Source organism: Mus caroli, chromosome 8, assembly GCF_900094665.2.
Source record: "Mus caroli chromosome 8, CAROLI_EIJ_v1.1, whole genome shotgun sequence".
In the NCBI taxonomy this organism is placed as follows: Eukaryota; Metazoa; Chordata; class Mammalia; order Rodentia; family Muridae; genus Mus; species Mus caroli.
Genome location: NC_034577.1, coordinates 7,675,674 through 7,698,388, shown reverse-complemented (window position 1 = coordinate 7,698,388; position 22,715 = coordinate 7,675,674). Strand labels below are relative to the sequence as shown.

General features: G+C 46.6%; 1 protein-coding gene across 1 annotated transcript in view; it reads left to right on the top strand.

Annotated features, from left to right (window-relative positions):
- Positions 1-22,715, top strand: part of Col4a1 (collagen type IV alpha 1 chain) — a 116,318-nt gene that overhangs the window by 59,196 nt on the left and 34,407 nt on the right. Inside the window, exons 3-24 of the mRNA XM_021169414.2 lie at positions 6,433-6,522; positions 6,621-6,665; positions 7,602-7,646; positions 7,740-7,802; positions 8,251-8,304; positions 8,431-8,457; positions 8,921-9,004; positions 9,087-9,149; positions 10,645-10,680; positions 11,246-11,287; positions 12,210-12,296; positions 13,421-13,447; positions 13,611-13,661; positions 14,309-14,353; positions 14,436-14,489; positions 15,603-15,644; positions 16,957-17,041; positions 17,378-17,413; positions 18,217-18,381; positions 19,540-19,635; positions 21,464-21,547; positions 22,025-22,095. Of these exons, the coding sequence (XP_021025073.1) occupies positions 6,433-6,522; positions 6,621-6,665; positions 7,602-7,646; positions 7,740-7,802; positions 8,251-8,304; positions 8,431-8,457; positions 8,921-9,004; positions 9,087-9,149; positions 10,645-10,680; positions 11,246-11,287; positions 12,210-12,296; positions 13,421-13,447; positions 13,611-13,661; positions 14,309-14,353; positions 14,436-14,489; positions 15,603-15,644; positions 16,957-17,041; positions 17,378-17,413; positions 18,217-18,381; positions 19,540-19,635; positions 21,464-21,547; positions 22,025-22,095 (1,392 nt within the window). The remainder of the gene's footprint in view (positions 1-6,432; positions 6,523-6,620; positions 6,666-7,601; positions 7,647-7,739; positions 7,803-8,250; positions 8,305-8,430; positions 8,458-8,920; positions 9,005-9,086; positions 9,150-10,644; positions 10,681-11,245; positions 11,288-12,209; positions 12,297-13,420; positions 13,448-13,610; positions 13,662-14,308; positions 14,354-14,435; positions 14,490-15,602; positions 15,645-16,956; positions 17,042-17,377; positions 17,414-18,216; positions 18,382-19,539; positions 19,636-21,463; positions 21,548-22,024; positions 22,096-22,715) is intronic.

Sequence of the window (22,715 nt, the reverse complement as noted above, 5' to 3'; positions counted from 1 at the left end):
TCGGTGAGCATAGAGACAGGAGGCCAGCATAGGTCTTACTTTCTAATATAAAACCCTGCATGCTCCAGAGAGTGACTTAGAACAGAAACTCTGAAAGATACCACCGAGAACTGTCCTCCAACTAGTGTGAGATGTCTGCCTCTCCTCCTCGGAGGAGGACTTGGAGATCGTTTTCTTTTCCTGCCAGTGACTTGCCAGCGCTCCATTCTGCTGCTTCCCCTCCATCAGTGAAGTCACATTTGCTGTTGGATAGGCTTCATGGGAAAGTCTCGGGTCGGCTGCGATAAGAGGTTATTTACCGCACTTAGTTATTCTTGTATTGAGTGAGTGTTAGCTCTTCAGAAAGTATTTTGCATTTTTTTCTCAAATGATGAGGAGGAAAATTGGGTTTTTATATCCTAGAAAATTTCTGCAATTTTTTTGTAGCTGTTCCGTCATCACGACTATTTACTATGTCTCCTCTCTACCTTTTGCTGCTCTGAGCCCCACAGTTAACTTTGTAGCAATGTGTGAGGTGTGAGCTGGCACTTAACTGCAGTTCAGTGGAACCTTCTCCCGTGCTACATTCAATTCATGGTGGGAAACAGAACTGAAGAGCTACCCTGACTCAAGAGGCCCTTCCCTTGTCTCACTGTGTGGGTCCTGCCCCCTGTCCCTGCATCAGTACAGTGTCAAGCAGAAGGCATGCAGGGAGCTCCCAGAGGGGCCCTGACACAGGAGCTTTTCCGTGACCTGGTGACACAGATTGCAGCCTGCCCACAACTTTCCCAGCACTATCACATTCCGGATATGGTCCTGTGGATGTCTCTCTGGCTAGGCTCAAGGGATTGAACTTGTGGAATTTTGGCTAAGTGCCATGGTTCCCCCATTGACTATGGTCCCCTGTAGATCATGGTCCCCCGCATTGACCATGACCCAGCATCCCAAATCGCTTCCCAGTAAGCACATGCCCTGGTTGCTATGGACCAAAACTCATGTCTTTTATCTCTCAGTTATGTTCAGTCTTGCTTGGGAAGTGACATCTCAGGGAACCAGATGACAGCAGGACACAGCTGGTTCAGGATCACGTCCAGGACAGAGATTTTTCTGTTGCTATTTAGCTTGGGACAGAGGCATCAGCCAGGTGCTAATGGGGCCTCAAGGGCTTGTGCCAGGGACCTGGGTTGTATTCTGCCCAGGATTTTCCGTTCCTTGGGTGGGGTGTGTTGTGCTGTTGTTTATCTCAGAATCCTGTCTCTAGTGTTGATGTGTGCCAAACACTAGCTGAATAACTTCTTCGAAGAAGGTGTAGAGGGTGCATCCCAAGCTTTAATTTGTGTTGGCCATTGGATTCCTTCTATTTTCCGTGAAAACACACACGGAGATCCTCTTACCCAGGTTTTGTTTCAGGTGTGAGCAAACATTGCATGTGCTGTGGTTCCCTTGAAGATCCATGATTCTATTGGTTAAGATGTAAACAAAACAAAACAAAACAAAACAAAACGAACAGTGAAAGCTTCACTGAGACAAGGGTTCCATGCTGACCCTCAAAACAGCCACACCTCATCTATTTAAATTTTTTTTTGTTTGTTTTGTTTTGTTTTTCGAGATTGGGTTTCTCTGTATAGCCCTGACTGTCCTGGAACTCACTCTGTAGACCAGTCTGGCCTCGAACTCAGAAATCCACCTGCCTCTGCCTCCCAAGTGCTGGGATTAAAGGCGTGCGCCACCACGCCTGGCTCTATTTAAAATTTTATGCTAAATTTTAGCATAATATAATACATGCTAAAATTTAAAAGGATATACTTTCAATTCTATTTTGTATAGAAGTATGTTTTGCCTGCATGCATGTATGTACACTAACATCCACAGAAGCCAGAACAGAGCATCTAATCTCCTCAAACTCAAGTTACAGCTGGTTGTGAGCTGCCACGAACCAAACCTGTATCTCTGCAAGAGCAGCCATTTGCTCTTAACCACTGAACCATATCTACAGCTCCCTAGATAAATACTGTAGAGACAGAATTTTAATTCATCATTCAGAATAAACTCACTACATAGCCCAGGCTACCCTCAAACTGGCATCCATCCTCCTGCTTCAGCTTCCTAAGTGCTAGGATTAGAGTCACCACCCCTGGCCATCATGATTGCTTTTGATAATAGGAGTTTTTGATGATAACTTATTTTAGGTACATTTTATGTTCCCTTTAGTTTTTGTACTTGGTAATTGTTCCTTGAATTTAGAAATTCCCTACTATTTCAACCTCACATGTTCTAGTTGCTTCCTATTTGACTTTCTGGCTGAGACTCGAGGGAGCTGAATCTTAAGCTCTTTTTGCAGTGTTGGAAGAGGCAGGGACATGATTGGGTATTACAAAGGGACCCTTTCTTTCCACATTTTACGGGATCTTTATGTGCTTGCTGTAGATAATATGGTAAGCAAACATTTTAAGTTCCTCCAGCATGAAACTCTATTTCAAGCCTAATTTGGAATGGCTCCCTTCATCTTCATAAACAATGGCATTTTGTTCCTCTCTTCAAGTTCCAAGTTTTACTGGGGAACATAGCCGTAATGGTGTTCCTTGTTGTATAGTCTTTTTTTTATATATAGATACAGATTGAATTTTAGAGGTGCATTTATAGTTAAAATGACTTTAGGGGCTAGAGAAGATGAGCTTTTTAATTATTATTATTATTATTGATGCATAATATTGGCACATACTTTTTAGGCAAAGTGGGATAATTTGACATCTGCATTTGGTGTGATAGTCAGGTCAGATCAGGATGGCCAACGTCTCTGTCTCTTCAGTCATCTACCTTTTCAGTGCTGAAAACCTACAGACTCCTCTCTCTATGACTGACATAATTAATTTGTTATAAAAATGAAGCCACAAAGTGTGGTTGCATGAAATTTTTTTGGGTAATATTTTACAAGCTTCTCTTTCTGGCTCTCCATCCCTTCCTCTGTTGCTGGGATCAGAATGCAGGGATCCACAAGCTAGGGAAATGGTCTGTTACTGAGCTGAACCTCAGATCCTTGCCTTCAGCGTTGCTGGCTCACTGTTGTGGTGAAAAGCCATGGTTGTGGTGGTCAGTTGTGACCACCCTGTCCTTGGTGCTTGTAGCACACTGTGGGAACTGGGTGACAAGGTGGTCTTCCGCCCCCACTCTACGCTTGGCCTTGAGCTTAAGGGTGGTCACAGCTGGAATGGTGCCCACTGCAGCTGCAGCATCTGGTGTGGAAACTCCTGGCTCTGACATGTCCGGCTCGCTGCTCTTCTCTCTTCCCTGGCAGAAAACTGTGAGAAGCAGGATGGAGCCACTTGGTTCCAGCGCAGTGTGCGCCATGTGCTAGCTTGTTGTATAGTTGTGTGAGCGCTTGTCCCTTCTCTCTATTCTGCTCCTGTTCTCATGGTAATATTAGAGAGGGCACTGGGTATCCAATTATGAACGTGCAGTCTTTATTAGAAAAAAAATGAGAACATTAAAAAATGAGGACTAGCAAAAGGCTTGTGAAAGGAGGCTTCACTTCCCTCAGTTAGGGATTTGCAATCAGTTCCCTTAATTGCAAAACTCTTGGGAGATGTGGTTGCTTAAGCCCTCCACTGACATTTGGGGAAGAATGTGCTCTTGTGGTAAAGGCTGGTCTGGGAATTCAGATTTCTTCCTTTCTGTTCCCAGGAGTGTGAGGGGTCACCAGTGACATGTGACCAGTCAGCTCAGGATGGGTGTTGAACTTTCTGGACAACATGAACATAAGAGGGTCCGATTCACTGGCTGACATCATGCTGTGGATTCGTTTAATATGCTACTGGGAACCAGCTTGCTCTAGTGACCCAGATAAAGAAGGGACCTGGGGTGGGCTGACTTCATTTCTAATTCTGGTTCAGAGCTGAGTCAGTGGAAATCTGGTAGGAATCAGGTCATCTGGCTCCCTTCCCTGCCGAGTTCATTCCATGATTAAAATGGGAAATAAAAAAACCTTATCTCTGCTGGTCTTCTGAGATACAGCCAATATCAATTAAGGACTAAAAATACCCCGCAGACACACTAGAAAGTTCTCTGCCAACGTTCCATTTTCGAGTCCTTCCCAGCTCAGGTTGGGTTATTTGAGAATTTGCAATTCAATTCTTATTTTATTTTATTTTAATTATTTTGGGGGCCATCTGTTCAGAGTTCGGTCATAGTCTCTTTTGAGTTGTCTTTTTCTACATCTGAAAACCCTTCGAGACAGCACTTTTGCTGCTAGCAGTTCGCACAGCTCCTCGGTTCCACCACCATGACAGGCTAAGAGTGAATGTATGCTTCACTGTGCCTTTGGACAAGTCTTGGCAGGGATTTCCTTCCTCGGCGCTCACTGGGCGTCTGGGAGGAGGATCCCATATCCATATGTGTGTGCTTGAATCTGCTCCTTCCAGTTGGTTTCATTGCTGCTGGCCCAAGGTGGAGGAATTTACTATGTCCCCTCTCCTTTTGTCTTTATAAAGACCCAGAGGCGAGACCCTGAAGCAGCTGAACAGTTTGGAGGGAAGCGGGTCTTTGAACTTGCTCCCTTGTCTCCTTTGATCACGTGATGGTGGAGACCTTTGTGAAGTGCTACTTGACGGGGTGGGGAGTGGCAAATAGGGTCCTAACCAGGTCATTTTCCTTTGACTTTGCACTAATGAAGCTTAGAGAAAACCCTTGAGTCTTAAGCAACCCTGCCGGCCCACTCTAGAGTCTCTCATGCTTTGGCATCAGCTTTAGCAGGTTACCTACATAGTAAAGATAAAATGTGTTTATGGGTTGATTTTTGTATTGGTAATCTAAATATGCCAGTCTCTAAAACATCCCTCTATCGGACCCTTAGCTCCCTTTTGCTGCTACAGGGTACACAATCTCTCTAGGTTCAAAGGTTGGTGTCTCCTTCCTGTGTGTTCCCACCTTACCGGTTTTTTTCCTTCCTGTGACACCCAGCCCCTGCTTCCCAGTCTTTCTCCAGCCCTCAATGCATAGTAGTCTGACTCCTTTTGTCTCTGCCCATATTTATTTTGCATTCATCTTTGGAAGGTCAGCCTAAGGTCCAGAGCAGCACATTTTTTCTCTGTCTCTCAACTTTCTCTGTTCTTTGTTCTTTCCCAGTGTATTACAGCCCTTGTCAAACATTTACACCACGAATGATTCTTAGTTTAAAAATCATGTTTCTTATTTCCTTTCTGATCTGGGGCAGAGGCCACCAGTAAACTTTCATCTTTTCGTTGGAAAAAAAAATTACTGTTGAAAAGGAGACCGATCTAAGCCCACCGTCATGCTATTGATCATTTGTGTGCTGAGATCAGAGCTGTGTCTCTGCTTATCAGTACCTGCAAGGGTCTAAAAAGAGAGACACGGATGGGCTGCTCAGAATGTCATCTGTTGGGAGCAAAAAGGTACCAGTGGCTGGGTGAGATTATAGCCAACTCAATGAATAAAACTCAAGTATTTTTTTTTATTTTATAGACTTTACATATTATACAGCTCCTAGTATATACAAGCCATTCTGTCAGGTGATAAATATTAGAAATCTAACATGGAACATCTGGAGAAGGCTTCATCCTTTATTCTCATACACTCATTGTATACTCTTACGGTGCTGGTGCTGGGAAGGACTTAGAAAGGTTTATGCTTTAGTCCATTTCCTTTGGCAGAACAGCCAATAGAATGAGCAGATGGGNGGGTGGGTGGGTAGGTAGATGGATGGATGAATGGATAAATGAGTGCATGCATGGGATGGTGGTTGGCATGTTGGATGTATGTGTAGATGGATGAGTAGATGGGTATGTGGGTAGATGGATATAGAAGGGAGATAGGTGGGTGGATGTGTGGACAGGTGGGTTTGTGGACAGGTGGGTGGATGTATGACAGGTGGGTGAGTGGGTGGGTATATAGACAAGTAGGTAAGTAGATGTGTGGATAGGTGGGTGGTGGATATGTGGACTGATGTATGGGTGGGTGGGTACATGGATAGATGGATAGATGGGTGGATGGATGGATTGGTAGGTAGGTGAGAAAAGATTTGTTCATAAAATTGGCTCCTATGATTGGGAGGCTGAGGAGTTGTACCACATGACTCCTGAAAGCTGGTGACTTAACAAATTTAAGGCTGGAGGCCTGAGAACCTGGGGCTGCTGGCAAAATCTGTGTGTCTGAAGACTGGAGATCTGAACTTGTGGTGTAAGGATCAAGAATTGCCCTCTGCTTTGTTATGGTTCACACCTCTGCTGTCTGATGCTCCGGCCTATGACACTCAAAGGCAGGTCTCCCTCAGTCTGCCCACTAATGGAGATGCTGTTCTTAGCATAGCACCTTGCAGGCACAGCCAGGAGTCATGCTTCACCAGAGTTCTGGACTCTATGTGGTCAAGTTAACACCTCAAATTGTCCATCTCAGCTGATCCTTTTTCTTACTCTGTCTGACCTGTGTGTTGCCCCACAGGGAGAAAGAGGCTTGCCAGGGTTACAAGGTGTCATTGGATTTCCTGGGATGCAAGGACCTGAGGGGCCACATGGACCACCAGGACAAAAGGTAAGCTTGACTGGAATGGGGGGAGGGTGAATGGCAGATGGCGCCCGTCTTGTGACAGTGACCTGAGCCCTCCTCATGGCATTTCTGTTCTGCTGTAGGGTGATGCTGGAGAACCTGGACTTCCTGGCACAAAAGGGACGAGGGTAAGTAGAGAGTTTGGTGACCCTGACAGAGGACCGAGGCGTCATGAGTGGGGTGCAGCCTCCACCTCAGGACTGCCTTTCTATGGTTCCTCTATGCCTTCCCTCCTGCCTCTCTGCAGTGTCGTGGGCCATCACCCCTCTTTCCCGTGGGCTGGTGCTGCATGCAAGCAGAACTCTTGCTGTATGAGTTTGCTTGCTCCCGTTTACTTCTTGAAGGGTCCCTTAGAGACATTTAAATTTGGGAGAGGGGGTAGCTAATCCAAGTCACTAGAGGAAGAGAGAGCATCATTGACAGGGAGGAGACATTGTTAGAGCCAAGCTCTCTTTACTCTCTCTGCTTCATCCTTTCCAGAAAGCCCCAAGATGATGCTCTCTGAGTTTCATCAAGTACAGAAGCAGTGTCATGAAGTGTTGGGCCATGGTTACGTAGCAGGTGGGGCACTGGTGTCAGCGGAGACTCCCTGGCATTCCACAAGGGCTCACGGGGCAGAAAGAGAAATGTGATCATCACTCTCTGGATATAGTTGACCATACCTGACTGTTTAGGAATTGGAAGGAAGAGTCTCTTACCACAAATACATTTGGGTGTATTCTACAAACACTTCTTCATAAGTGTTAATAATTTTAATGTGAACGGAACATTAATTTTTAACTCAGATCCCACAAGAGATTTAATGGGGGCAATGGTATTTCGGGGCATTCACAGCTTTAATTTTGGAAGCAAGAAACAGTGAGCTTTTGACAACAACAATAACAACAACAACAACAACAACAACAAACAAACAAATTTAAGCCTGAATCTTAAGCTGAGTCTCAGTGCTTCTTTCCCAGAATGCTCTCTGCTCAGCGCTCATGTTCTAAGCTTGAACTGGGAGGATGAAGAGAGACATGAGGTTTCCTGTAGCTGGCTGAAAGGCTTTTGTTCTGTCTTTGCAGGGACCCCCTGGAGCAGCTGGCTACCCTGGGAATCCCGGACTTCCTGTATGTATACAAAATGCACGCATCAATTTCATGAAATGTCTTACCACCTGGTGAGTTCCTATCTCGCTGACTTCTTCATTTGCTTGGTTGCAGGGCATTCCTGGCCAAGATGGCCCTCCAGGTCCCCCAGGTATCCCAGGATGCAACGGTACAAAGGTAAACTTAGACCCTCCCCTCCCTTGGGCATGTGCTTCTAACGTCACACATGACCAGTCACTGGGAAGTTCTTTATCTGGAAGCTTGCTTTCTTTGACGGGGGTAGGGGTGGGTAGGGGAAGAGGCGGATGCAGTTTTTCACATTAAATGTGCGGGAAAGATAATAGTTCCTTTCTACTAGTATACTTTAGCCTAAAATTGTTCTTTTAAAGATTTTCTTTTTAACCTGGGACTAATTACTGTATCCAAATAGAATCTGCTGCTCTGAGTCCTTTCTGTGAACCTTGGTGGGGAGTGTGGTGCTCCCTCTGTGAAGTGGCACTCAGGGTCTCACTTGTGACAGACCATGCTTGCTGCCACCACTGCAGTCTCTCTGACGGGTGGGACAGTGATGTCTGCTGTGAAGTGTTGGGGTGCATTTGTGTGTGACATTTCCCATCTTTCCCAGGGAGAGAGAGGGCCGCTCGGTCCTCCTGGCTTGCCTGGATTCAGCGGGAATCCTGTGAGTACAAGATTATTTAAATCGTATTTTCTCTGGCTATCCTCCCACTCATCGTTTGGGGACTCATACTTTACTACTGCTAATATTTTCGGAGAAGCAAAACTTACAGCTAAATTTTTCTTCTAGGGACCACCAGGGTTACCAGGAATGAAGGTATGTTTAATTTAATTTTGTTTTAATCCTCTGGGTTCCTCATAAGAAATCAATTGAAAAAAAAAAAAAAAAAAAAAAAAAACGAAACAAATGTCCTAAACTCTGTCCCATTTAAATCACACGGCTTAGGGTTCAGAGCCTTGTGTGTGTATCTCTCACCATGCCATGAGCCATGTGAGGAATTGAGAATGTGACTCTGGCATAGAACACTGGGGTGAGCTCTGGGCCAGTGGAAGAAATAAGAAAAACTAAAAACCAACCAACCAACTAAACAAACAAAACCCAAACTAGATGGTGCTTGAGGGGCAACATCCAAAGTTATCCTGTGTCCCTCTCCCATCCCCCAACTTTCCATTCTAAGTCCCAGCCTGGGGCCAGTCCCATTCCAGTATTGAGTGGGTTCCCATTTTTTCTACATGTCTATCAATATTTTGCATCTTTCTCTCCTTTTTGTGCCCCCTAGGGAGATCCTGGTGAAATTCTCGGCCACGTTCCTGGAACACTGCTGAAAGGGGAGAGAGGATTTCCTGGTATCCCCGGGATGCCGGTAAGCCATGTGGCTTCTGTCTTTGAGTCACTCCCTGGTGGCCTGCAGTATGGTAATCCTTTCTCTTCTCATCCAATCGCAGGGCTCACCAGGGTTGCCAGGACTGCAGGGACCTGTGGGTCCTCCGGGATTTACTGGACCACCGGTGAGTTTTGAGGATAGCCCCATGGAGAGATGTGGAACACATTGAAGCCGACCGAGACTCTCCCCCTTGTGGCTGACACCTCCAGCCCCCAACTCCCAGAGCTGTGGGGAAAAAGGATGCTTTATACGGTGCACCCTCCAGACATCCTGGGACAGATCACCTGTCTGTGTGCCAGGGCTACTAGATACCCATGTGTCAAGCCACTGAGGAAGTGGGACTGAAGGTCACCAGCAGGGGCTCTGCCCTTTGTGCAGAGGAGAGGTGCTGTAGAGGCAGAGGTGCATCAGGATTAGGTCAGGTCAGCTAGGAGCCAGGCACAGGCCTGGGAAGACTCTGAGAGGGATTGAGCACCTGGAGGTGGTGCTCGGGAAGAAGCCCCACCCTTGGCCTCTGTAAGGCTGACATTCTTTGCAGAAGGAGAGAGACTTCTCCGCACTCCCTCATTTTGACAACACTGAAAAGTTAGCATTAAAAGACTTATCTACTAAGAATCAAGAGTGCAAGGAATGGGCAGAGGTGACGGAGTTCGTGGCCTGCACACAGCCTGCCTGAGCATCCTCTCAGAGAGCCTCGGGCTTATACCTTCAATTCAATCATTTTGTTTTCTTTTTTATATTGTTTTTCTCTGCATGTGTAAACAGGATCCACTTGCCTTCCTATGGATCAGTGAGCTTGTTTTTATATTCCAGAATGGCTGGCTTTTCTTTTTTGAAAAAGTGATTATGGGATTCTAAATTTTTCTTGCAAATGTGGGGTTATCTTTTTTGTTTGTTTGTTTGTTTGGTGTCAGCACAATCTATTCTCTAGAAAAGTCACCTTTTTCCCCCTGAGGTCCGAAGTGGACTTGTGTCAAAAATGGACAGTGCTGTTCTCATGTGGGCAACTCCAGTTTGGAGCCTAGGCTGGTGCCCCCAGGCTACTGGTACCCAAGGACAGGCTGCAGCCTTTGAGGGACTTCTGCCTTCCTCATAATTATCCTGACTCATAACGGGCTATTCTCAAAGCTTGAAAGGTGTGTGTCACACACATCATCCTGCCAACAACAGAGTGCAGAGGACTGTGTGTGTGTCAGACTTTGCTAGGACACAATTCTGAAAGGATACAGTTCACAAGGAGGAAAGATTCATCTTGGCTCACAGTTTCAGGGGGTTGATCGCATGACCCAGGTTCTGTGGTTTCTGAGCCTGTGAGAAGGTAGAACACCGTGGTGGGGAGCATGAGGTATAGTTGAGACATACAGAGAACTGGCGGGGGTGGGGGAACAAAATGCCTCCTTCAACAACCCTAGTGACTCATCCTCCAAACCCTCCCCCTTCCCTACTGCAAGAACTCACCAATGGTTAGGCACCCTGGTGATGCCGTCACCTCTCCATAGTGCCCACAGAAGACCGTGTGTGTGTGTGTGTGTGTGTGTGTGTGTGTGTGTAGGGATGATCTTCCAGATCACAGCTGGCTGGTTTTGAATACTATTTAATTAAAATGCTCTCTCTTACAGGGTCCTCCAGGCCCTCCTGGACCTCCTGGAGAAAAGGTAAAGATATTTTTTTCGTTGATTGCTCTCAGTCTTATTATAGGACTGTGGTGAGATTCCATAATACCTTCTGAGCCTCATCCTTACCCAGATATGATACTATCTGTTAGTACTAAGTATCTATGTACTGTCTCTCTCTATTGATTGCCATCTGTCAGTCATTTTTCTATTGTCTACCAACCACCTACTGTCATTCTCATTGCTATCATGGTGATGGTGATGTCACCACCACCACCATCACCACCACCACCACCATCATCATCTTTGAGACCCTCCACTCTCATCTACTCATGCCTTAGTTATTACTTTGGATTCCTTGATCATTCCCTGTGTACTTTTCTGAACCCAGAGTTTAAAACCCTTACATTAGGAATTCTTTATTATAATATTTTCAAACAAAAAACATCTTTGAACAGTCATTGCATCCAGCAGGGCTTTTCTGGCAAAAGCCCATGATGCAGGATGAAACTGTTGCTTGACGGCAAACCTCTTGCCTCCTCTGAGCGGGGCTTTAGGATGAGGCCAAGGTGAGCCTGAATAACAAAGTGTGATTTGTAACCAACAGGGGCAGATGGGCTCCAGCTTCCAAGGACCAAAAGGTGACAAGGTGAGTGAGAAGCCAACGTGCTTCCTCTGCCTGCAGCTGAACCGCTAGGATTAGAGTTTATTCCACAAAAAGTGAGGCTAATCGTGTGCTCCAGTGACATGAGGCCATCAGTTCCCTTATCTGCACACAGAGCTCAAGCAACGCATCCAGCAGATTGCAAATTTGTTTCAAAAGAGTGAAATTTAGATTGGCCTCCTAGTTGCCCTCTGTTAAACCCAACCATGGTGGCAGTCATTTCGAGGAAGTATGATGTAGGGTGCGATTGGTTCTTTCTTGGGGACCAGAAAGCACCAAGGATGTGTGCCTTGGCAGAGGCAGATGTAGGGTGGTGAAGACTGGACAAACATCTTTTGCTTGGCAAGAAGGCTAGTAGCATCCCTGGGTAAGATAAGACAAAGGGGCATTGTCACAACTGCTGCCTGCTTAGGGGTGTGCAAGTTGGTGTGAGCAGCTGCTACCAGATATGGTGGGGCTGGACAGAGCCTGGGCTCTGCTTTTTACTCTTTGGCACTCACACATGTTTGGCTGCCTTTCCCTTTAATTCCAAATGTGCCCAGCTGTTAGGCTGTTTGAGTAAGAGAAGCCTGGTGATTCTCTGATTTTTTTTTTTTTTTTTTTTTTGGCTCGCCTAAAATATCCCCTTTCCTGCCAAAGCTCCTATCAGCTGGTGCGTGTTCTCATTAGCACAGTGGTGTAGCTGTGTGCAGGTGCATGCACAGGTGGGTCCTGCAGCTGTGCAGGCTTCTAAGCCTGGGAAGCCCACTTCTCTGGTTGTAGACATCCCCTGGCCCATTTGTCTGCAGAAGCCAAGGCTTTTGCTGTGGGACAATCATGTCCTATCATTTAACTTCCGGCTGTCCTATCCTACCTCGGTTTTGTTCTATTTTTCACACCTAACTAACCTCCACATTTTACATGACAGGGAGAGCAAGGGGTCAGTGGTCCCCCGGGAGTTCCTGGACAGGCACAAGTTAAGGAAAAAGGAGACTTTGCCCCAACAGGAGAAAAGGTAAGTCGGGGCTCTCTTTGGTGGATGTCTGCTTTCTAAGTTTGGACAAAATCAGAGGGACAAAGAGAAGCTGGACTGAAACTCGGATTCTCTAGCCATAATCACTCTTGCCTTGGGAAGTGGGTTTATAGATGTCCTTTGAGAGCAGTAATGGCTGCTCTAGGTTGGCTTGGGATGTGACTATTCCGTCCTGATTCACCTAAGAAAGGGCTTCTTAAATTAGCCTGGCACTCAGTAGAAGCTGTATGGGTAAGAGGGGTCCAGCTTATGGGTCAAAGGAGGCCATGGCCCATTCTTTCACTAAGGCCGTCTTAGACTGTAGCCCAAACCATACTGGGAAGGGACTATTGGAGTTATGGTTGCATCTGTTGTAATATGAGTGACAAAAGTGTCTTTTTTTTTTTTTTTTTTTGCAATTATGTGCATTGATGTGTGTCTACATAAGTTTGCGCATGTGTGTACAGGTGATAAAAGAGGCCATAAGCATTGCCCCTCCCAGAGCTAGAGTTATGGTAGCTGTGAGCAGCCCAGTGTGGTGCTAGAACTAAACTCAGGTCTTTTGTAAGAGCACTATGTGCTCTTAATGGCTGAGACATCTTTGCAGCCTGGATTAAAGTAAAAGATGTTCAAGAAACATCTGAAAAACTAATCCAGGCATGTAAGTGTACCCTTGTAATCTTGACACGCCATGCTGAGTGCTGAAGCAGGAGGATTGCCACAAGTTCTGGGTTACATACCAGAGTTTCAGAAACAAGATTCCATCTCAGAAAAGGAAAGGAGAGGAGAGGAGAGGAGAGAAAAGAAAAGAAAGAAAGGAAAGAGAAAGAAAACCAAAAGCAACAAAGGGTGTTGTGGCCATTAGGTGGGCAATGTAGCCATTAGGTGGGTGATGTAGCCATTGGGTGGATGATGTAGCCATTAGGTGGGTGATGTAGCCATTAGGTGGGTGATGTAGCCATTGGGTGGGTGATGTAGCCATTAGGTGGGTGATGTAGCCATTCGGTGGGTGATGTAGCCATTAGGTGGGTGATGTAGCCATTGGATGGTTGATGTAGCCATTGGGTGGATGATGTAGCCATTAGATGGTACTGATGTGTCTCTCTCCAACCCCTCAATTCTTTTAGGGTCAGAAAGGTGAACCCGGATTCCCGGTAAGCACTCGGGTCCTCTTTACCTTTATTATTTTTATGTGAAGGATGACATGTTATTGTACTGTTATTTCCTACCAAAGCCAGCATGTCCTGACACACGCTGGCTTTATGCTGTATTTGCATATATCAATGAGTCTAACTCCTTCTCCTCTTGTCTTTTAAGGGAGCACCAGGGTATGGAGAGAAAGGTGAACCTGGCAAGCAAGGGCCTCGGGTAAGTGCTTCCTAGAGCTATCCTCTTCTCACTGTGAAACATTCCCCTCTGATCCCCACACTCACAGAAATGAACGGAAGGATGGATGCATCTGTAGCATTTTCTAATTTCTTCCTTGGACTCCACTGAGCCTGCTAGGGAGGAACTCTTGGAAAAGCAATCCCTTGTGCTGTCTCCTAGGACATTTATTTTCTTGTGTGGTCAGAGCGGGTGTTTAGCTGTTTTTGTTGCTCTGTCTGACACCAGACTTGAACCCCTACCTCCTCCCATGTCAGGCTTGTTTGTGGCTGGGACCCCAATAGGCTCACGTGCTTCTCCCTGTCTGGACAGCAGCAGTGGGATATCTGCCTCGCTGCCAGTTGTTGGGAATATCTGGTGATTCCCCAAAGTCCAGAGTAGAAAGACGAGGCCTTACCTATCAGCCTCGGTGCTCACTGCCAATGACAAAATAATCCCTTGGTACCTAAGACATTGACTTCTGTAGCCCTGTGGACTCTGTTCTTCAGAAACTGGGCCATCTTCCTCCCCAGTGACCTAGCAACTCTAGTGGCCTTCTTCTCTGCCTTTCTTGTTCTTCACACCAGGGAGAGACAGACACAAACAGAGCTGTGGTGTGAAACACTCATGTCTGCCTCTTTATTGTACAGGGAAAACCTGGGAAAGACGGTGAAAAAGGAGAAAAGGGGAGCCCGGTAAGTCTCTTCCGCTGCGGTTTCTGAGTGGACAAGGGCCGCTGTCCCCTCCGTGACCATCCTGTATCTTCCTTGCTTTTAGGGCTTTCCTGGCGATTCCGGGTACCCAGGTCTCCCAGGCCGGCAGGGCCCGCAGGTGCGTGGTGATGTTTTGAGTTTTTACCTTTAATGGGTTGTTCATCTTAGGGGCTTGCTCATCTATTTTCTAGACTAAATAACTCTGAACCCAAGGGGATAATATTTCTCCTCTGTGTGGACTCAACAGTTTGTTGACTTTTCCACAGTCATTGATGAGTTATTTGAAAGAAGACAATCACATGACACTCGGTCAAGCATCTGTCGTATTTTTTGTACAGATTAATTTGTCACCGATTATAAATTAAGAGAAAATGCAGAAATGTAAGAAAGGAAAGAATGGCCAAATTTTCTGCCTCCTGCTGTTCCTCTCTGTAAATGCACGCATGTGGCTTTGACAAAACAGGAGTGAAGGACACATCTTGCCTTATTGTTTTTCTTCATTGATTGATTGGTTGGCTGTGTGTAGGCACACACGTGCCGCATGTGGAGGTCTGAGGCCAGCTGGTGAGAGTCCCTTCTCTCCTTCCATCATGTGGGTCTCCCAGGGCGAATTCAGGACCTGGGGCTTGGTGTGAAGCACTTTTACCCATGGAACCACATCCTGCTTTTTAAGATTAATAATGATTTGTAAATAAAACAAGGAGAATCTGATCTGTGCAGACATCCATAAATTAGTTGTATGGAGACATTTTTAACATCCACGCTTTCTGCTGACTGGGCTCTAGATCATTTTAAGGTTGTTTGAAGCTAACACTGGAGTTCATATTGAGGGTTTTGGTGTAAATCCAGACATAAAAATCCCAGGGAGATGCCTTAAGGAGTCAGAGCTAGAAACTCTGCTTCCTAGCAGTTTAGAGAAGAGCACTCTGCTTCTACAAGGCTCTCTAACATCCCTCGAGAAGGCCAACAGGGCAAACGATTGTCTCTTCAGACTTCTGTTTAGGCTGTGTAGACATTTTTATTTCCATGCTACTTTCATGGGATACAGATGAACTGGGTCTCTATTTTTTTTATGATGATCACAGAGTAACAAAGCCAGTCCCAGAGGGAGAGGTTGGGGGAATATAATGACTGGGGGATTGTGTAGAACCAATTTCTATTTTACCAGAAAATTTCTGGCTAGTTTTCTGCATGGTCATCTACAACAAATAACTGTTCACATCCCTTGCAGGGAGAGAAGGGTGAAGCTGGACTTCCAGGTCCCCCCGGAACTGTAAGTAATGAACATGGTTGAGATGGGCCCGGGTTCCAGGGGACACTCTGCAGCTGCCCCTTGGGTGGTGCTCTCGTCAAGTGGGTGCCTGCCATATGAAGCAAGTCACAACTTGCTCTGATTTTAACAATCAGACCTTTAGTGTTTTTACATATCCTCAAACTTCTGGAAACAAAAATCTTTGCACACGGATAACTCAGCAACCTATTTTGAAACCTGGATTTTATTTTATTTTTTAATTGTCCATCAGGGGAAATTTAGTAAGAGGAGCATATCAGCCATAGCCTGTCTGACTGTTCTAGCAGAACGACATTTCTTGTTCAAGTAGCATTCACGCCTTGTTCATGAGCACTTGGACCTGCTATTGTCTCAGTTCTTCTGTTCCAAATTGGTTTTGGAACAGCGGGCACTCCTCTCCTGTTTGCTCTGGGTGACATGGGTGTGGGTATGTGCCACTCACTGTGTGGGTGATAGCTTGGGGGGGGTGCAGAGTGATTGTTTTAGAGGCTATGCCTTGATGTGCCCAGCATACCTGAAACTCTCCTCTCTTCCATGTCTCACCCCAGGGCAGGCGGATTCTCATCTCCTCTCAGTCCCACCGGTTACACTCTTAGTTAGTTTTAATTTTATTATTTTTTAAATTGACAAATAAAATTTACATATACTTGGAATGTACAGTGATTTTCTACATATGTCCATGTCGTAGAATGGCCTAATCAAAGCTACTTAATGGCATTTAAAACAGCAGCATCCCCTCATTATTGCTACAGAGGATATCCTAAAGAAAGCGTGTTGGGGCTTGGCTGTGCGGTTTTCCTTACACTGTGGTCATTCGGGATCACGGTGAGCCAGGTTTCTGTCTGTGAGGTTGGCAGTACCTCCTTCCTGGTCTTTGTCCCAGTGATTTTTCAGGAAGTGCCCTTTTGGCTTTTAGAGAAAGAAGACACATAAAATATCCTCCAATAAAAGGAGTGTGTGTTCTTGCCCTGCACATCGGCAGGGCATTCCTCTGTTACCCTGTAAAGCAAGCCAGGCACCCTCTGGCTTGGATGCATCTGCACATTGTAGATTACTAGGCTTTAATTGACTGAGTGAGACCATTGCTGCTGCTAGGGAAATCATATAAATGAGGCCGAACTGCCTGGCAGTTCTACACTGAATGGTTCTTAGTACTTGGCATTCATTCTGTGGCTCTCCAGGCCTTCTCCTGATCCCTACACACCTTTGTAGCCATATTCCTTGAGGCAATGCAACATACATGATGTGTACTATCAGCTACTCCCGTACCAGCCTAACCTGTGCTTTAATGCAGGTGATAGGCACCAGGCCTTTGGGAGAGAAAGGAGATCGAGGCTACCCAGGAGCACCAGGGTTGAGAGGAGAGCCTGGCCCTAAAGGTAGGCTGCAGCTTGCTTGTTTTCCTCCGCCTTGGCTCCCTCTCCTTCCCTTTGTTCCTCCCATCTTTCCTTCTTTCTTTTTGGAAGCCTGAATGGCAGTCAAGTTGTTCTTTCTAGCTCCCAACCTCACTGTTGTAAGGTGCCCAGGAGCCCCTATCCTCTCTAGCTTCCTGAGGATGGTGACTCTGCAGGGAAATTGTGGGCTCCACTTCTGTCTCCCCAACCTGGACTGTGGGTGCCTTCAAATAGCTCTGGGAAGACTGTGGCAGAAACAGAAAGTGTCCAAACATGAGTGACCTCACCTCACTTTGTCCAATTCTCTCCTCCCCTTTCAAGGTTTCCCTGGAACACCAGGCCAACCAGGCCCTCCAGGTGAGAGTCCTTATTTCTTGTAGAATGTTGCATGGTCTGTGTGGTTTCTAGTCCCATGTGTTTGTCACACACACACACTGGGTGTGTTCATAAGACAGGCTGTAGGTTTCTACCTGTCTTTCTAGTTAATCAGAACTCAGTGTACCCTGATGTGTGCCCGCTGTATACTTTATAGGTACAAGTTAGCATGCCATTTTCCCATGTGTAGGCAAATGTGCAGACAGTGGATCCTTGTTTCCCAGGGGACACTGACTTGCCCACTGGGCTGGTCCTCTGGGTGTGCATCTTGCCCTTGCACAAGTCTTGGCTCTGCCAGAGTTCTTCCAGCTGTTGAGCTGTGGCTCTCGCCAAGATAGGTGGATGGCATGACATCCCTTTGTCTTCCTCCACCAGTCTGATTTATACTTGCTCTGAGACTTTTAGAGTCCTCCTGTCTTTCCTGGGATCCCCATATGGCTGTTTCTTCCCAAGACAGCAGACCTGGTTGTGTGTGGTTCCTCAAGCTGCACTGCTTGGGGTCCTCACCATCAACCTTCTGGGCTATATCACGTCACCTCAGTGACTCCTTAGCACCTTAGCATACAGAGTGATGGAAGTGGACTCTGCATTTTCAGACCTATCACTTTGTCTTGGAGCCTTGCTAGGCTGGAAGCCTCCGGACTTGCTGGTCAGCTTGTGCCGATCTAGAGCTCGCCCTCACGGAGGATCCTAGCAGTTTACCCTGGATAGAGTGTAGATTTCCTGCACAGCTGTTCCACTCACTGCCTTCGGGATATTGACATGAGCTCCTATGCTGGTTGCAGGCTTCCCTACTCCAGGCCAGGCTGGTGCTCCAGGCTTCCCCGGTGAAAGGGGAGAAAAAGGTGACCAGGGATTTCCAGGCGTGTCATTACCAGGACCAAGTGGAAGAGATGGAGCCCCAGGGCCTCCCGGCCCTCCTGGCCCCCCTGGGCAGCCAGGCCACACAAGTAAGTGCCATGAATTTCTAGTCAGATGCCAGGAGCCCAGGGCAGAGCTGGATGGGCATTGTGACTGCTGCTAGAAGCAGCGCTGTGTCATGGCTTGGTGATCCTAGCACTCGTTACTTAGTAACCTTTTGCTTGAGTAGTTTTACAAAGATAACTATGTTACAAAATAGAATCACTAACAAGCAAATAGGCTTAAAGGGGAAAGCAATATATTAACCAGCTCTAAGTCTCCTGGCATCTGAGGTTAAAGGTTAGCAGGTTGATTCGTTTAACCTTGATTGACAACCGAATGTCTTTTGCTTCCCATAGAGTGAGCGTGCATAATGCTACTTAGGGTACACATGGGAACAGATCACACTAGATTATGCCCTGGCACAATGCAGTCTAGATAGAGAACCACACAAGAGTTTTCCTATAGCAGCTTTCAAGAAAAGCTGAGCATGAAGTTTAAGCTTGTGACTGGCTTATTGTGATTGCGTGATCTCATTTCAATTTTAAGAAAGTTCCAGAAGGTTTAAGTCAGCCATGTCAGTGGAAGCATATCAAAGCAGGGCGTTGGGTGCTTCTGGGCTAAAGCCAGCAAGAGCTGGAGGGACTATTAGCGGTAGGAGCCTGCTCTGAGGCTGATCACCAGGGTGGGCTGTAAAGCTGGAGTAGCAATGGGACCCCCGATGTGTGACTGATCACAGAAGATTTATGAGCATGGAGCTCTGATGATGCTGATTCCAAGAACTCAAGGCCATCCTTGAGTGGGAAGGAAGTTTCCAGGATGAGGCTGGCAAGGGAGAGATAAGGGCTGAGGGGGGTGATTGAGTCTAGATAGGCAGCTGGCTCCCTTGGGAAGGGATTAGTGTGAATTCCTGGGCAGAGAACAGATCATATGTGGCTTTATGGAACTTCCTTTTCTTTTGACTTTTGAAATGTGGAGAGTGAAGATGAAGCCTGGCCATCCCAGAGACATTCCCAGAACCGCCTGTTCTCTATGCTGCTTTTGTTTTGCAAGTTAAAAATTCACAGGCTCATTTGGAAGCTAAGGAGAATTGAATCTCTAAAAGGTTCAAATCAGCCTAATATATTTTAGTTTTGTAATCAAGGGTTAGATTAGGAGAGAGTAAGAATGCCTGGTTATGTCTCATGGGTTTTAAAAATTACTTTCAGATGGCATTGTGGAGTGTCAACCTGGACCACCCGGGGACCAGGGCCCTCCTGGGACTCCAGGACAGCCAGGTTTGACAGGTGAAGTTGGACAGAAAGGTAAGAGACTTTAACCTTTTCAAAGTGGTAGCTGGGTTTGTACTGATCAGTTACTGATCACTGAGTGGCTTAGGTGTTGTCAGACTATCACACTAGGCTGGGCACAGGTATGTTCATCATTGCTCTATCTGGGAGTCCTTCACAATCACTCCCGAGAAGATGCATTCGGTAGCTCAGCTGTGGTTGTCTGGTGCTATGGCTGTGATGGTGAGTGGAAGGGACTCAGCCATGATTGTCAGACAACTGTCCTTCACACATTCCCGAGATGAAAGAATCTAGTCTTGTATTGAAGTTTTTGGTTCAAAGCTTGAGAGTTTCCTTCTCAAAGGATACATGTCCTCCTTTTAAGCCAAACCAGGGATCTATACACGGGATCTATACAAGCTTTCAGTGTGAGCACAGTCAGGGCACACAACTCTTCGGTTGATGGAATAGCCAGCTTTACTCTGGGCTCTCAATTTTATCCCTAACCTTTCAAGTGTTTGCTGTGATATTAATGGAGGACCCTGCTTTATCTCTTTAGTAATTGGACTCAGAGATGGGGAACTCTCACCTCGTGTTCAGTGCGAGCACTGGCTTACCATGGACTGAACAATGCCGTTCTGATATTTATGTGCTCGTTAACCTTGGGGCAGAACAAACTGGGGCCCTCATAAAACCAGCCCCATGATTGACCATTTCTGGCTTGGCCTATAAAGAGTTTGGCCCTTTACAAGTCTAAATCTTACATGGAAAACAGTTTCAGAGGGCATCTCAGGGCAGCTATGTAACCTCCCTCCCCACACAGTCATTCCTTACCGAGATGAGTTATCTATTTATTTTACAATGTACCCATTATCTAGAGTTCTTTAGGCTGAAATCTTGTTCGTCTGTCCATCCATCAATCCATTCATCCCTAAATTCATCCATCCATCAATCAATCAATCCTCTGTATCCTAGGAGATGTAATGTGAGCCTGTGTGTCTGTCTGTCTGTGTCTGTGTGTGCATATGTATGTGCATGTATGTGCATATATGTATGTGCATGTGTGTATACATGTGTGTGAGTGTATGTGTGTGTGTGTGTGTGTACACGTGTTGTGGGCATATGTGTATGTATATGTGTGTCTTAGTCAGGGTGTCTATTCCTGCACAAACATCATGACCAAGAAGCAAGTTGGGGAGGAAAGGGTTTATTCAGCTTACACTTCCATGTTGCTATTCATCACCAGAGGAAGTCAGAACTGGAACTCAAGCAAGTCAGGAAGCAGGAGCTGAGGCAGAGACCATGGAGGGATGTTATTTACTGGTTTGCTTCCCCTGGCTTGCTCAGCTTGCTTTCTTATAGAACCCAAGACTACCAGCCCAGGGATGGCACCACCCACAATGGGCCCTCCCCCTTGATCACTAATTGAGAAAATGCCTTACAGCTGGATCTCATGGAGGCATTTCCTCAAGGGAGGCTCCTTTCTCTGTGATAACTCCAGCTTGTGTCAAGTTGACACACAAAACCAGTCAGTACAATGTGTATGTATATATGTATGTGTGGTGTGGTATGCGGTGTGTATGTGATGTGCATGTGTGTGTACATGTGTGTGTGTGTGGTGTAGTGCTGTGTATGGTGCAATGCTGGGGACTGAACCTAGGGTCTGTGGGATGGGTGTGAGATCATCCCACTAGTGGGCAGTGCTGTGGGCAGGAGTGATGATGGAGAAGGGAAGAGTCTGGCAGTGACATCTGCAGGACTTTCTCTTGTGACCCCTCTCTGAGCACCACAGAGCCTTCTGTTGGCATAGCACACACTAAACATATATTAGGCATACATTAAGCACCCATGTTTCTTCTTTCAGGTCAGAAAGGAGAGAGCTGCCTTGCCTGTGACACAGAAGGTCTTCGTGGCCCTCCAGGGCCACAGGGGCCTCCGGGAGAGATTGGTAAGCAGTAGGGTGTGGGATGAAACATGTCAGGGATGGCCTTGGGGTCAGATGCCAGCTTCCTCAAATTCTGTGGCATGAAAGTGAGGATGAAAGTCAGTTACCAGAGGGTGTCCACATGGACAGCTGTGGTCAAGCCCACCCACCACAGTGGCACCATGTGCTTTTCTGATCACGGGAGAGTGGCCTAGTGGTTCTCCCAGCTTCATAGTCAGTCAGCTCAAAGAAGGTCATCAGGTTTGTCTTCCAGACCATTGGTGTTGTAGGTTGGGGGACACTGTGGCTTTCTGTGCCAGTGACTTATGTACAAGACATGATTGCCCCTCTGAGCCTATTTTGTCCATTTGAGGTTTGTTTATCTCCTGCCCTGGATGTTCCTCAGATGAGAGTCCACTTCACAACAAGATTCTGATACAGTTGAGTCTTGGGGCCAAGGGAAGCTGTCTTACAGTTCCTTTACTCCTATCTCCTTCTAAGGTTTCCCTGGACAACCTGGGGCTAAAGGTGACCGAGGCCTGCCCGGCAGAGATGGTCTTGAAGGATTGCCGGTAAGTGAACCATTAGATCATACTCTTGTCTGAAGTCATCACAGTAATGGGTTCTCGTTTGTGTTCCAGCCTGTCACAGGAGCTGGCCCAGGGACTGGGGGTGAGCCCCTTTTTATGCTCACATGGGACACCCAGAGAACAAGTGAGCCTTGGACCCACAGTCCACGTCTCCAAAGCCATCTCACCTCCCTGCTTGCTTTTGGTGTTCAGGTCCTCTGGGCAGCGCAGAGTCCTGCCCACGGGGTCTCCAGTTCAGATGGTACCACAGTGGCCATCTTTCTCCGTGACCACTGCCTGTGGTGTTCCCTGTGTGATCTTAACTCTTACCAGGGATGAGAGCTCCTGTGGAGGGAGGGAGGGAGACTGACTCCATGTCACCAGCATCTATTTCTGTAGATGGCTTTTCTAGTCTATAGATGAATCCACATAAATCTATAGGGACCGATATGAAAGCTTTCAGCTGCATGGAATTCCAGCTGCTAAGCTTTGTTCTGAGAGAAGTCATTCTGAGAGAAGGGATCCACGTTTAGTACTTAATTGCACACACTTGGTGATTGCAAGCTTTCCTCGACCCTCCCCACCAATCCTCTCCCCTCCCCTCCCCTCCCCTCCCCTCCCCT